This window comes from Callospermophilus lateralis, chromosome 4 (genome assembly GCF_048772815.1).
Source record: "Callospermophilus lateralis isolate mCalLat2 chromosome 4, mCalLat2.hap1, whole genome shotgun sequence".
Taxonomy (NCBI): Eukaryota; Metazoa; Chordata; class Mammalia; order Rodentia; family Sciuridae; genus Callospermophilus; species Callospermophilus lateralis.
In genome coordinates, this window is record NC_135308.1 from 147,523,431 (window position 1) to 147,538,516 (window position 15,086).

Genomic DNA, 15,086 nt, shown 5'->3' on the forward strand with positions numbered 1-15,086 from the left:
CAGTGCAAGAACCTCATCCAAAATAATGGCCTCCTATAATTTTTATTCAACAGAAATAAACTTTGGGAAGTGAATGGAGACAAGAGCCTTCCTGCCATCCTGGAATTCAAATGTTTCTTTTTCTTTTTTTAAATATCAAGTCTATAAAAAAACATAATCCTTTTAATATTCAGTGTCTCTTATTTAAGGATGGAGGTGAGAATCCTCCCAGCTGTGAACTCCACAAGGCAGGTTCCATATGTTCTTTCGCTTACTATCTTCAGCACCCAATATTGTGCCTGTTTACATTTGAAAATTTTCTCCTCATTGGATATTTTTCTCATCTTCCGATTCCATTCTCTCATGCCCTTCCACTTCGTGGCACCTGAGCAATCTTGGTCTAATCCCTGCATGGTCCCTGGGTGAAGCTCAAGGGTATCCTGGTAGCCTTCCTTTCCTGGGAGTCCTGTTTTAGGGCACACTGGGAGTTAGCCTGGCTCGTCCCACAGAAGCAGTCAGACCCAGGCTCAGTTTGATTTGTCCTGAGCTTTGTCACATGAAAATGGGTTAAAAAGGTTTGCATGGTGACTGGTCAATTTCCCTCCATCTTTTCTGGTTCCAGGCTCCTATGCGGGTGCAGTGATTGCCATGCCTCTGGCTGGGGTATTGGTGCAGTACATTGGATGGGCCTCTGTCTTTTATATTTATGGTGAGTGGTTTGTCATTATGTGTTCACACCATGACTCATGAAGATGGCACGTAATTCTAGAAGGGTTTGGCTAAGAGTTTATTATATGAAAATAGAGGTCACTAAGACCAATTTATTACATAAAAGGAACACTTATTTTTTGAGTTAAATTTAATACTTTTATTAAACTTGTTTTTTTTTTTTAACTCGTAGAACATTATTTTTCTTTAAATTCCTGTAAACAACAACAGGAAAATATAACAAAATAATTTCTCTTAGCTGAGAAATTCTTATTGTAATTTTGGAATATTTTAAAAATTGAAAAATTGAGAGAAGGAAGACAATTAGACCATATCATCAAGCCTTCTGTTTTTTAACTGCAGGTATGCTTGGAATTATCTGGTACATGTTCTGGCTGTTGCAGGCCTATGAGTGCCCTGCAGCTCACCCCACAATATCCAATGAGGAGAAGACATATATTGAGACAAGCATTGGAGAAGGTGCCAACTTGGCCAGTCTAAATGTAAGAATAAATGGAAAGATAAAGTCTTGCCTCTTTCATATGGATATTTCTCTTAGTAATTGTGCAATACTCTTAAAAAAATAAGATGCCAATATTTGCATGGAAAATCTCATAATATTTTCACTCTTTAGAAATTTAATACACCATGGAAAAGATTTTTCACATCATTGCCGGTTTATGCAATCATTGTGGCAAATTTTTGCAGAAGCTGGACCTTTTATCTACTCTTAATAAGTCAGCCTGCTTATTTTGAAGAGGTCTTTGGATTTGCAATAAGTAAGGTAAACATACATATGCTTCAAATATTCTTGAACTTTAACTCCCTTGATTCTGAGAATATATTTGTATGATAAAATAATTAAATTGCTGATCATAACTCATAATTGTTCTGTGACTTCTAATAACTTGGAGGTCAGACAAGTTATATATTCAGTGCATGGTATATTGGATATTTAATTTTTTCTTAGGATCAGAGCTCTATTAAGCTGCTTGTAAAAATTTTATTTGTATCTAATTTCAAGGCATTTTTGAAGCTAACTCAATGTATATTAAGTATAAAAAGATGTGCTTTCTTTTCGCCCTATAAACTACTCCATAGAAAGAACCTTAAAAGTTCATTTTCAGGGCTGGGGATGTGGCTCAATCCGTAGCGTGCTCGCCTGGCCTGTGTGCGGCCCGGGTTCGATCCTCAGCACCACATACAAACAAAGATGTTGTGTCCGCCAAAAACTAAAAAATAAATATTAAAAAATTCTCTCTCTCTCTTAAAAAAAAAAGTTCATTTTCAAATGCTCTTCTCTCCGTAGTGCTGGTAGTAGCAGTAATAACAATTGCTTGGAATGGTTTAGAAAGAAGGCCTTTCAGTGTCCCCAGCCACTTTCATTAGGCTGTTTACAGGGAGGGAGGCTTTTGATGGTGAAACAAACTATCATCATAAAATAAAAAAAATCTTCTTCCTACAGGGAAGGAGCAAGAGCCTAGCAGAGGTCTATGTCTGCATAACTGTGGGTTACTATGGAAGAACTAGTAGTCACCAAATGGTGGCTGCCACCTATGAACACTTACTCTGTGCCAAGTGGTCTGCCTTTGAAGTACTGAGCCCTGTGCTGGCTGCTGGGGCTTCTGTGATGAATAAGAGTCATCATCATGCTCAAAATCATTCACTCGTTCGTTGTGTTTATTCTGACATTCAGACCATCCTGGATCCCACATTAAAAGATTAAATTTGGTGGAGGCTGTGGGGCAGTGGAATGAGGGGGAGCAGGAAATGACAGAGATGCATCTCTTAGGAGAAATGGAAGATGGCTACTCACTGTGCTTTTTCCTTCCAGGTGGGTCTCTTGTCGGCAGTCCCACACATGGTGATGACAATCGTTGTGCCTATCGGAGGGCAATTGGCTGATTATTTAAGAAGCAGGAAAATTTTGACCACAACTGCTGTCAGAAAGATCATGAACTGCGGAGGTACTGTGGGTTTCACAGGAAGCTTAAGCAGCTTTTGAAGAATGAGAGTGAATGGGACTTCAGAAACTTTAGAAAACATGTCAAGTTATTGGGACGGATCTTAGAAACTCTTAGGTCTGTCCCTCCAGCAGACGATTGTGTCCATCACACCCCTGCTAAGTGGCCATTTAGCCTGTACTTTGTGCAACCCGAGGTAGGACAACTAGCTGATGCCTGATATATCAGGGCATGCTTAAAACCAAAAAATGTTTCTTTTGTCTACTCTCAAGCCAAAGCCACATGACTTCCAGTTATATGTCTGTTTCTTATTTATCTTTTCCACATTTTCTTCTACATATGTTTTTTACATAGTTTATTTCCTTTCTTCCTTCCTCCCTTTTCACATATATGTATATTTTAGTAAAACATATAAGAAAATATTTCTTCTTATTATTTTTTTAGATACTGAAGATTGAACCCAGAGGCACTTTACCACTGAGCTACATCCCAAGTCTTTTTCATTTTTTTTTTGTTTTGTTTTGAGATAGGAACTTACTAAAGATGCCCAGAATGGTCTTAAACTTGTGATTCTCTTGCCTTAGCTTCCCAAGTCACTGGGATGACAGGCATACACTACAGGAAAGAAAAGTATTTTTTCTGAATAGACTTCTTTCTTCCCAACATATGCTTGTGCATGGGGTACATGCATACACACATAACACACTTTGCACACACAAATACACAGTACACACAACCATTTTCTTTTGGGTTGTTTATACCTGCTTTATGTTTTCATTTTAGAAAAATAAAGTGAAAGGTGATTTCTCAAAAGAGTAGGTGAAATTAGTCATGAACATCTGCAATGTTTGTAATTGTTCACCATTTTTTAACCTCTCCATTTTCATCTTGTTTGTTTTACTTTTTAAATTAGCATTTATTGAGTAATTTCTATGCCAAACACTAAATTCTTTACTTATATTATCTTATTTAATCCTCATAATTCCCATGTAAAGCAGGTGCTGTAACTGCATGCAATTTACGGAAATAAAACTGAGGCAAAATAAGGTGACTTACTAGAGCAGCAGATTCTGTGTAAGGTATCAGGTCAGACTGAGAACATTGCCAGTTCTCTCAGTCACTCTTTGTTGCTACCTGTCCAGGGGGCTGGGGTCAGGTGGGAGTAAGAGGATATTCTGAAAGAGGTCACAACTGGGATTTAAATTGAAAAGGAGGGATTGGGCATGCTCTGACTCCAGATTAGATGGGTCAGGTCTATTAGGCAGGAATTGTTGGGCTTGACCTTAACTTGACCTTTTGTGTAGGAGCCTGAAGGTTGGTAGGCACAGGCCTACTCTATGATGGGTTGAAGGGGAACCTCTGGGGCTCTGCATTCAAGATGCTTTCCAAGCAGCTATAGTAGGCCGAATAATATCCAGGTTCTAATTATTAGAATCCCTGAATATATTTGCCCACTTCTCAAAAGGGACTTTGCAGGCATGATTAAATTACGGATCTTGTGATGGGGAGATTATCCTGTATTATTGGGTGGGCCCAATGTAATACAAGGGTTTGTGTAAGAGGACACAGGGGGCTAAGTGTCAGAGAAGGCAATTTGATGGTGGAGACGGGAGTCAGAGTGAGACAGTGGTGGAGATGGTGTTGGGTATTGGTAATGAGAACTCAAAAAAATTTTAAGTGCTAACAAAGTGCCCGTTGAGAGAAAAAAAATTTTTTTTTCATGCAGAAAGTAGAATATATATGATATCTCCCAAACATTCCTCCCATCTTTTAAAAATACCTTTTCACTGGTTTTTTTCTTATTGTTTTATATTTTGACATAGTATGATCAGTGAATTTTACATAGAAACTTAAAAAAAAATGAGAAAAAGACCTCAGTCATCCTTCTTTGTTTAAATAGAGATGCTAGATGAGTGACAACTACCTAAAAACATAGTATGATCACTGAAAAATCCAGATTTATTTTGATATGACAAGATGTTTGTGAGGATCTTCTAGAGAATTTCAGTTGGTTTCATGTTTCCTAAAAAGAAATACAGGCCATTTCACATCTAAGAAGGATCGCATGCGTCTTGGAACCTGTCTGGTCCTTCTTTTTCTTTCCACAGACAAGAGACATGCGTTGATACAAACAGTTAAAACAAGAAGATCACCTTAAGACATGATGTTCTGTTCTAGTTCATTCTGACTCAGGGCATATTTCCAAGATCCTTGTATTCCCCACTGTAGCACCTGTAAATATGACTAAAAGGAAAAAATTCTAGTCTGGCTGAATCAGTTGCCTGTGTGAACCCCAGGCTATTTTAATATGAAATGAAAATGTTCTTAGGTCTTTAAATCTTTTTTTTTTTTTTTTTTTTTTTTTTGTGGTGCTGGGGATTGAACCCAGGATCTTTAAATCTTAATGCTGTTTATCTTAACTTTGCATAGGTTCATTTTTAAGAATCTTTTGGAAAAAAAAAAGAATCTTTTGGTTACCCCTGAAATTCAAATTTTATCCTTAAGCTCATGAAACATACAGTCCTATCTCTAGCACTTTAACCATCAAGAGAAACCATTTAGGCTCTTCACTGCTTTTACTTACTTTAGCAATCTGCTAACAATTTGATCAAGATCACCTTTATTCTTACAGATGAAGCAATACATATCATTTCTAAGTGTTATTCTTCATACAGTGTCCTCATTCTAATTCTTTGGGGGAATCAACTTTCTGACACAATCTTTGCTGAAATGTTAAAGAGAGTCAGTTAAATGCTTTGTTATTTAAGGTAGGTTACTTTTAAAACGCATATAATCAGTATATTGAACACTAGCAATTTTTCTCTGATTAATTTGAAACTATGAAGCAAATTAAGAACAAGTAGCAAATGATATAAAACACAGTTTTCTCCTCCATCCCCAAAGGTTGGGATAAAACCTAGGACCTTGTGCATGCTGAGCAAGCACCCTATCACTGAGCTACATTTCCATCCCACACCCACTATTTATTTTTATTTTTATTTTTTGGTAGCAGGGATTGAACCCAGGGGCACTTATCCACTGAGCTACATCCCCGGCCCTTTTTAATATTTTTCTTAGGGACAGGGTCTCACTGAGTTGCTTAGGGCCTCACTAAGTTGCTGAGGCTGGCTTTGAACTTGTAATCCTCCTGCCTCAGCCTCCTGAACTGCCGGGATTACAGGTGTGCACCACTCTGCCTGGTTCAAACCCATATTTTAAAAGCACAAACTGGTTCCATCTAAAATAGTGATTAGTGCTTGCCTTTCTCTATTTTGAAGAAATGAGTTCAGAAATGTAAGTAACTTAACCAAGATTTACAATAAGTGCTATAGCTTTCATTCCAACCTAAATATTTTGATCCCCGTTTCCCCCCCCCCCCTGGAATTAATTCATTAAGTGTTATTTATTGAGTGTGTACTCTGTGCTAAGCTAGATTTTGTGTTAAAATTACAGTTTTGTGGGAGAGGCAGAAACACAAATGAAAAATTACAAAGTGATGTGAAAAGTTCTATGGCAAGTAAGAAGAAGAAGAAGGAAATGTCAGTTGCACTGATTGAGGGTGGCGTAGAGTTTTCCAGGAAGCTTTCTAGAGGAACAACTATTTGAAGTGAACTTTAAAGGAGAGTAACACTTCTCTAGAAAAAGAGAAGATGGTGGGAAAAGAATGTCCCAGGCAAGGAACAGTACATGAAAATACACATGAGCATGAGACAGGTTGTGTGGATTAGAGAAGTTTTAGAGCTGTTAATGCAACACAGAGGACTATGTTTGGGACATGGGCAGTGAGGTCAGAGGTGAGGGCTGGCAGGAGAGGAAACTGGAACAGCAAGAGGGACTATTATATAATGCTGCACTATGGACACGGAGCCCTTGACAAATGTTTTAAGCAAAGAAAGGACATGTGATTTAGGAAGACAGTGGTGAGTGTATGGACCAGAGGAGGGCAAGGAGAGAAGACCACCAAAAAGGCTATTGTAATTGTCTGGGTGAGAGGCAAAGGGGGCCCAGGACTAGGGCAGAGGTAGAGGTAGGGAAAGTGGAAGTTGGATTTGGTAGATTTTTTTGAGGACAAACCCATAGATTATTATGTGGAAACAGAGGAAAGAGGAGAAATCCAAGATGATTCTCAAGTTTCTGCATTGGACTTTGGGTAACCGTTTGTTGAGCAGTGCCCATCCACTTCACATATGCAATTTCATTTCGTTTCCCAGTATGCTACAAGGTTGTATTATTATCTCCATTGTTTTTTTTCCAGTGAGGAATTGAAGAGGTGAAGTAACTTGTTCAGGGTTGCACAATCAGTGATTCTGAGGTGGAACTGAATGCCAATCTCTTCTGACTTTTATAGTCTGGGTCCTAAACACGAGTATTAGGAAATTAATTTAGAGAAGGAAAACAAAGAACTTATTGGTGGTGGTTGCTTCATTTTTCTTAGGAGTAAAAAAGTAGGGGAACTGAGACGTGGTTTGGATATGTTGCCTTTGATGTAACTGTAGGTCAGTGGTGTGGGGATGTCTAGCATCAGCAGTCTCCAGAACGAAGCATCGCTGATTGTCTCCCCGTTCCCAGGGCACTTCACATACTGCAAATGGTATTTATTTGTCTGCTGTGGGCTGACTTTTTTTTTTTTATGAGAAGAAATTCTTCATAATTTTCTCATCCATTTTTATTGTGCTGGACTCACTTATTTTGAATGAAAGGAACAGAAAGTACTTTTGTCCTGCTGTGTTTTTATGCAAATATCTGAGATTTGGTGAAGAATTTTGCTTTCTCTGTTCCAAGCAGTCAGGCCCTGATTTTTATTTCAAATATTTATCTACTACAGCTTTCTGGCCATTTCTGGCAATAAATATTAATATTGTTGTGTTATTTTAATTTTATTTTTTTGTGGTATTGGGGATTGAACTCAGGGCTTCACACTTGCTAGGCAAGCACTCTATCCCTGAAGTACACTCCTCCCCCTATTTAAAAAAAATATTTTGAGACAGGATCTTGCTAAATTGTCTGGGCTGGCCTTGAATTCACAGTCCTCCTGCCTTAGCCACCTGAAAAAATCATGATCACAAATGTATAGCACTATGTCCATTTTGTCGTGATATTTTCACGTGGGAGGCCATAACCTATGTAGTCAAACACGGAATCAGTAAAAGCATATAGAAGAGTTTTAGTATTTAGAAATAATATGTACAACCACTCATGAATTGACTAATAATAACATTCCTCATCCCAGGAACATCACTGGAACCATTTGATGTTCAATGTGTACCAAGATAATGTTATCAAGTTCACAGAATATCCCATCTGGGCAATAGCATTGTGCTGGAATGTATGGAGCAAAACCTAGGTCCATGGAAATACGGATTCATTCTTATTTGATAAATCAATAACCTCTGGCTGACATGAAAATGACACTCCCCCCCCCATTGTTTCCATTTGCAGGTTTTGGCATGGAGGCAACCTTGCTCCTGGTAGTTGGCTTTTCCCACACCAAAGGGGTGGCTATCTCCTTTCTGGTGCTTGCTGTAGGATTTAGTGGCTTTGCCATTTCAGGTAAAGTATCCTTGGTGTGTCTGAATCCTGTCTTAGGAGGAAGGAAAGACAGGGCCTTGTAGCCCCCTCCTTCAGTAGCCAGGCCACTCTGAGGAACAGGGCCACTCACTGCCTAGAGAATCTGTCTCATGGGAGACATTGTAAGATGACTGGGATGGACTTAGTCATCCATTTAAGCTGGGGTTGTCCCTACTGACTCTGCCCTGGAAAAAGTCACAAATGCAGGTGACTTTCTTGAGGCACAAGCAGAGACCTACTTTTTTTTTTTTTTTTTTTTAAGGAAGCTTCCTTAGATTTTAGCAAATGAAGGCTTCATTTTTCTAAATGGAGGTCTGGGGAGGGAAGTGGACTTTCAGGACAGGTGGAATAGTCATACAGTAATGTTGAAATGAGCTGACCTTGATCAAGCATATTCAAAACCCTTTATGTGTATTAAGCCCTGTCATTCCCACAACTACTCTAAGGGGTATCAGTGCTATTAGGATCCCCGTTTTACGGGAGAAGAAATCAATCTACTGTAAGTGAGAAGCCACTATGCAACCATGTCATATCTAATAGACTTTAGAAGCTCCCTATGCCAAACTGAATGGGAAAGCAAAATTCAGTTGTTTGTCTATTTTTAAATATCGCAATAAAAATTGTTATGTACCAAAAATTTCACATAATTGCATCTATCTCACAGCATTGTGAAGCAAGTAGTAGTGTCAATATTTTATTGATTTTTCAATACTTTACTGATATTTACCAAAAACTCAGAAAAATTGGGAACTTTTCTAATGCCATACAGTTGGTGACAAAAGGACAGAAGCACAGTTATACCTGACGTCTGTCTATAGTCTTCCCATTATCCCAGCCTATTTTTAATATCAAATAGAGTGGTAATGTGCTAGAACAGAAAGACAATGGAACTTCCAAACTACCCTAAAATAGGGGCTTGAGGTATCTGTGAAAAGTAAATGGAGCTAATGAATAAGTTAGGAAAAAAATGTCTACTTTCACAGTAGCTTGGATCTAGGAATTTGGGTTTGGAAGTGCGTAGACCTGGGTGCGAGACCATCCTTAACTACTTATCATTTATAGAAGAAAAATTTGCTAAATTATTTAAGTTCTTATCCAGAGATTGGAGAGAATCACAACTTCATGGGATTGTTGGGAGGATGGACTGAGATCTTTGATGCATTCCCCACTTTCCACTAGGTAGGCACTGCTCTCAACAGTGGGGTGTTACAGTGAACAAATCAAACATTCTGCCCTCAGAAAGTTTACATTCAAGTGGAAACAAGGTATTTGCACAGTGTCAGAGGCAGAACAAAATTTTAAGTATTCACTGTTGCTATTGCTCTATTATTATGTACACTAACCCTTGCTTCCCAAACTTTAATGCAGGTAGAAACTACCCTAAGATCTTGCAGAATTCAGATGCTGATTTGGTAGGCCTAGAGTGGGGCCTGAGGTCTGTATTTCTAACAAGCTCCGCAGTGATGCTGATAGCATCCTCTGAGTAGCCAGGATAGAGCAGTCATGACTTTCTTCCAGTAGGATGTTGAGGGACACCTTCCCTTGATAACTCTGTGATGCAAAAGAGATTCATATCCTGTCTTCAGAGATATTGAAACGTTCAGGTTCATATTGCTTCCTTTCCTTTGGATTGCCAATTAAGTCACAATCAGAAGGAGAGAAACCCAATGCCCCCAATCACAGCTGCTGCCATTTTTTAAAAAAAACACTTCATGCTTGCCATTTTTTCTTTCCTCTTTTTTTTTTTTTTTTTTTGTTGGGGGAGGAGGGTGCTAGGGATTGAACCCAGGGATGTCTAACCACAGAGCCACATCCCCAGCCCTTTTTATTTTGAGACAAGTTCTCATTAAGTTGCCTAGGGCCTTGCTAAATTGCTGAGGCTGGCCTTGAACTTGCAATCCTCCTTCCTCAGCCTCCCTAGTTGCTGGGATTATGGCATGCTTGCCACTTTTAAGGCACGATCTCTCATTTAATCCCCATCACAACCTTATGATAAGGGAATTGCTATGTCCATTTTACTGATGAGGATTTTGAAGCTCAGAAAGGTAATTTAATTTACCTAAATATGTTGAGTAGCTTAAATTGAAATAAAGGTCTATCTGACTCAACAATGACACTGTGGGAGTGACTGTATCCATGAGGGTGATAGTTCCTAAGGATCTTCTGTCTGCAAAATTTGCAAGGAATAAATAAGGATTCTGGGGAAGACTGGCATAATTCGGGAGGTGATTTTACACAAGACAATCTTGATAGGTGAGGCTAGAAAGATGCTAAGCCCAGTGACGGCCACTTTGGGAGATATTCTGTGTAGAAAATACAGACTCTCCCAGTTTCTCATTTGCTACACAAATCTATCAATATCTTAGTTTCTTGATGATTGCCCCCACACCCAGAACACTAGGATTGTGGAGCAATCATCAAGAAACTGAGATATTGTCACATTATCTTTAGCTGAACACAGATGCCGAGGCTTTGTATCAGAATATAATACTAGACAATCATTAATTGCTTTTTATCTCTGGGTTCTTTTCTAATAAAGTATTTATCACATTCAAATGAACTGTAAGATTAATTAATCTTGCAGCTGTTTTATATTCTGACTTGCTGGCACTTTGATCTGAAAGAGAAGGTATGTTTATTACAGAAATGGTTTTCTCAAAAATGTTCCATGAATGGAGGTAGGAAAAAAGCAGCCAAACAATATGCAAGATTAGGGAAAAAAATGTTTGTTTTAAATCCTGTTTTCAGGTTCTTTGTACAGAAAGAGAATTAAAAAACAAACAAGGGAAACAAAGATATGAATAAACAAAATTACAACCCCTTGCTGTAATTTCAGTAACTGAAATTAGTTATTAATTAAACAACAATTGATTAAACAAATACTTAGGGAGTGGCTACTCTATGCCAGATGCTTTTCTAGTGCAGGAAAGGTAGTGGTAAATAAGACAGATGGCTAACAACCTATCAAGAGTATAGGTGTTGGCTCTCACCTCTGGGTAGTAGATATTCAACGTGCATTCAAACACATGAAAGTGTTTTATCAGTTATAGGAGGTTCATGCATTTAATTTAATACTCAAAAATGTATGAGAATAACTACCCCCAATTTATAGATGAGGAAACTTAGGTTCAGGAAGTTTAAATCCTTAGACTAGGGTTGCACCTCAGAGCTGACGTCTGTCTGACTCTGAAATGCATCCTTGGGCTGTATTGGCAAAGTTGATTTCCACTGCCTCAACCTTGATCATAGCTCTGCCTTTCCTCCTTCACTCCTTCCCCTTCCTTCTACTCATTCTTTATTCAACAGTGAGGTGTTGGCAACATATTATTTTACCACTTTCACCGCTTTTGATAGAAGACCCCAGAGACAGGGAAATGCTTAGCAATGACAGTGGAAGCTGCAGTGGTGATGGTGGTTACAATAGCTCAGCTCTTTTCTAAAGGCTCCCACATATCCATTTCTCTTGAGTCTCATGCCACAGTATCTTTAGGAGGTGAGTCAGAAGACTACCATCTTTACTGATGAGGATCCTCATCTTTAGTGATGAGAGAACTAAGGTAAAAATGCACTTGATTATGAGGTGGAAATAAAATTCAAATCCAAAATGCACAGACTCCAAATCAAGTAGGTGTGTAAGTGTTTTTATCAATTATAGAGGGCTCTACTAATGTTTATGCAAATGTTTATTATTTAAAAAACAAAAACAAAAACCCAGCCTTTCCTGTAAGCTGCATGGACATGAAGGCAGACTTACCTACAGGGCCTTTTAGGAGTGAGTCTGGGGAAAGGAGGGGGCATATTACAAAGTAAGGTTGGATTCTACAAGTTTGATTGTTTACTCTGAAAAGATGTGGTGCAGGCTTTGGCTTTTCAGGATTCCCTAAACACTATGTTTTGGAGTTCCAGATCTACAGGACACACATGCTGCAATTCTTCCCATCCAGAACCCAAGCAGACATTGCTAGTAGTAGCATGTTTAACTGTTTTGTGCAGACCACAGCCTGTCAGTGCTAAACTGAGGCCTCTTGGTAGAAGGCCCATTAGTCATATACTAGAGGGTATCCGGTGGATTGATGAGAATTGGGGCACAACAAGTGTTTCCCAAAGGATATCTGAAATCCCATTCTTGACTCTGATTTTGAGGTTTTTGGCTTCACTGTAGGTTTTAACGTCAACCACCTCGACATTGCTCCCCGCTATGCCAGCATTCTCATGGGGATCTCAAATGGAGTGGGAACCCTCTCTGGAATGGTCTGTCCCCTCATTGTTGGTGCAATGACCAAGCACAAGGTAACGAATGGTCTCCTTTGTGGTTATGGGTTATAGTAGAAGTGCTGCAAAACTTGAGATCTCAGGGCCCTTCCTGAGCCTGTAAATGTAAATACATGTGTCCTTAACCTTGAAGAAGTTGCTGGACCACTTCTTCCTCTTCTTTCCTCCTCCTCCTATTTCTTATATCTTTACTTGTTGATGCCACCAGGACTGATTGTTGTTTGTTTCCATGTTTTCTCAACTAAGAAATAAAGGTGTAGGGGACAGGGATGAAGGTCACAGAGGCCATTGAGAGACCCAAAGAAGAAACTGAGGCCATCAACTCAGGATAAATGAGTTACCAAGATTGTTTTATAATTTGAAGTGATTAAACTTTATAGGTTATTTCCATCTATTGCCTAGTGTGTTCTAGCATAAGAATATTAGTGCTGCTCTACTTCCTTGTTCAGAAGCAAAATAAACAAGACATTAATGATCCTTCCTAAGAACCTTCAAGGGTGTGGCACTCAGTCTTTATTGAGCCTTTGTGTATTTACACCAGCATGGGAGGTACAGAGAGATCCTGCAACCCATCCAGAGTTCAACCACAGGCCACTTGATTTCTGTATCTCTATCGGGAAAAAATTTCAGGATCCACTTTTTATAATCAGGAATTATTTGCTGCTATGGGGTTTTGGCCCATTTTCTTAGTCAAATTGCTTATTACAAATATGACTTCAGATATTCTTCCATCTTCTTTGAGAAGAAAGTGTGAGGTAACTTTCCTTGCTCGTTGACAAAAAAGGAAGATGGAATTTGGAGATAGCCAGAGAATCCATGTTTCCCACCCCCCCCCTTTTTTTAAAGGAAGGAATTTTTTTAAACACCTTTATTCTATTTATTTATTTGTATATGGTGCTGAGGATTGGACCCAGGGCCTCACATGTGCTGGGCAAGCACTCTACCGCTGAGCTATTTGCCCCAGCCCCATGTTTCCCCTTTTTGTTCATGAGATGATAAGATCAGTAACATGCCTATCAATCTAAGATATTATCTCTGCTTACTTTAAACACTATCCTCCCCAACTTTTGCAGGACTGGGTATGAAATCCAGGGCCTTGTGCATGCAAGGCAAGCACTCTATTGCTGATCTAGACCCAAGTCCCTATTTTTTGATTTACCACTTTTTACGTAGAAAATATGATTGTAAATAAGCTACTGATCATAAAGGTTGAACACTTCAGTGGCTCAGATATTGTTTACCCAACAGTAAGCCAGAAAGAGATTTCTGATATTTAAAATTGTTGGGTCCTAAAGCAAGTGTGGCTTAGTCTACTATGACAGAGGAAAGCACATTTGTGTGTTTAGGAGAGCTATGCAATGGTGCAGCATGCATTTTTGCATGTCATTTATTTTAAAATGTATTTTTTAAATTCAAAATCACATTCATTCTAGTCTTTTTTTAAAGTTGGTGATGGACCTTTATTTTATGTATTTATATATGCAGTGCTGAGAATTGAACCCAGTGCCTCACACATGCTAGGCAAGTGCTCCTCCACTGAGCCACAACCCCAGCCCTCATTATAGTCTTAATGCAGTGTCTGACCATGTCCTCCTAAGAAGCACAGTGTTGCCTTGGGTTTGGCAGGTAGTTTTGTCTCAGTGAAGGCCTTCAGAACACACTGCTAGATCTCTATTTTTGGTGAAAACATTAATTGCATTTTGTTTTCCATTTAGACCCGTGAGGAGTGGCAGAATGTGTTCCTCATCGCTGCACTGGTGCACTACAGTGGTGTGATCTTCTATGGCATCTTTGCTTCTGGGGAGAAACAGGATTGGGCTGACCCAGAGTCTCTCTGTGAGGAGAAATGTGGAATCATTGACCAGGATGAATTAGCTGAGGAGACAGAACTCAACCACGAGACTTTTGTGAGTCCCAGAAAGAAGATGTCTTATGGCGCCACCACTCAAAATTGTGAATTCCAGAAGAAGGAACACAGAGGACAGAGAGAAATGACCCTCGAGGAGGGAGAACTGACCTCCTACCAGAACGAAGAGGGAAACTTCTCAGATGGATCCTAATATCTGAGAGGTGCTTCTGTCTTTTCCTCACATTAGAACCATAAAGTATCCATAAGTATTGCCTTCCTCAGAGCCCAGCTTGCCAGGGGGCCACATATGGGGACACTTGAGGTAGGAGGGGAAAGGAAGAAGATTAAATAGCAATGTAAAAAAGAGAATATCATTCTGCAATGACATGAATATAGAGTTTGTTTTCAGTTGATAAAATAGTTTAATACGTATATATTTGGATTGGCAGTTGACCCTTTTCTCAAAGAACCGAACTTATGTGAAAAGGAATGACTAGAAGAATAAGGAAGACAGTATCTTTTTGTTCAAAGAAACATGGAAGGAAATGGGGGTGTTTGATCAAGAGGAGAGTAAATGATAGTTGCTACCACATCTCAGATGGCAGCCATGCAGAGGAGGGTTTCTTATTTCTCATACAGGGTACCATTCTTAGAGGCCCTCTGTTGTGCCAGGTGCTTTATAAACATTTTTATTTAATCTCCATGTATTGATAACATACATTTATTATCTCTATTTTACAACTAAG

General features: G+C 39.0%; 1 protein-coding gene across 2 annotated transcripts in view; it reads left to right on the forward strand.

The window, feature by feature from the left end:
* Slc17a8 (solute carrier family 17 member 8) overlaps positions 1–14,615 on the forward strand; it is a 49,080-nt gene extending 34,465 nt beyond the window's left edge. Inside the window, exons 6-12 of one of the 2 annotated variants that reach the window (XM_076853231.2) lie at positions 602–688; positions 1,051–1,190; positions 1,322–1,471; positions 2,522–2,654; positions 8,091–8,201; positions 12,382–12,509; positions 14,207–14,615. In XM_076853231.2, the coding sequence (XP_076709346.1) occupies positions 602–688; positions 1,051–1,190; positions 1,322–1,471; positions 2,522–2,654; positions 8,091–8,201; positions 12,382–12,509; positions 14,207–14,551 (1,094 nt within the window). In that variant the 3' untranslated portion in view covers positions 14,552–14,615. The remainder of the gene's footprint in view (positions 1–601; positions 689–1,050; positions 1,191–1,321; positions 1,472–2,521; positions 2,655–8,090; positions 8,202–12,381; positions 12,510–14,206) is intronic. The other variant, XM_076853232.2, reaches the window with a different exon arrangement.
* Positions 14,616–15,086: the final 471 nt, after the last annotated feature.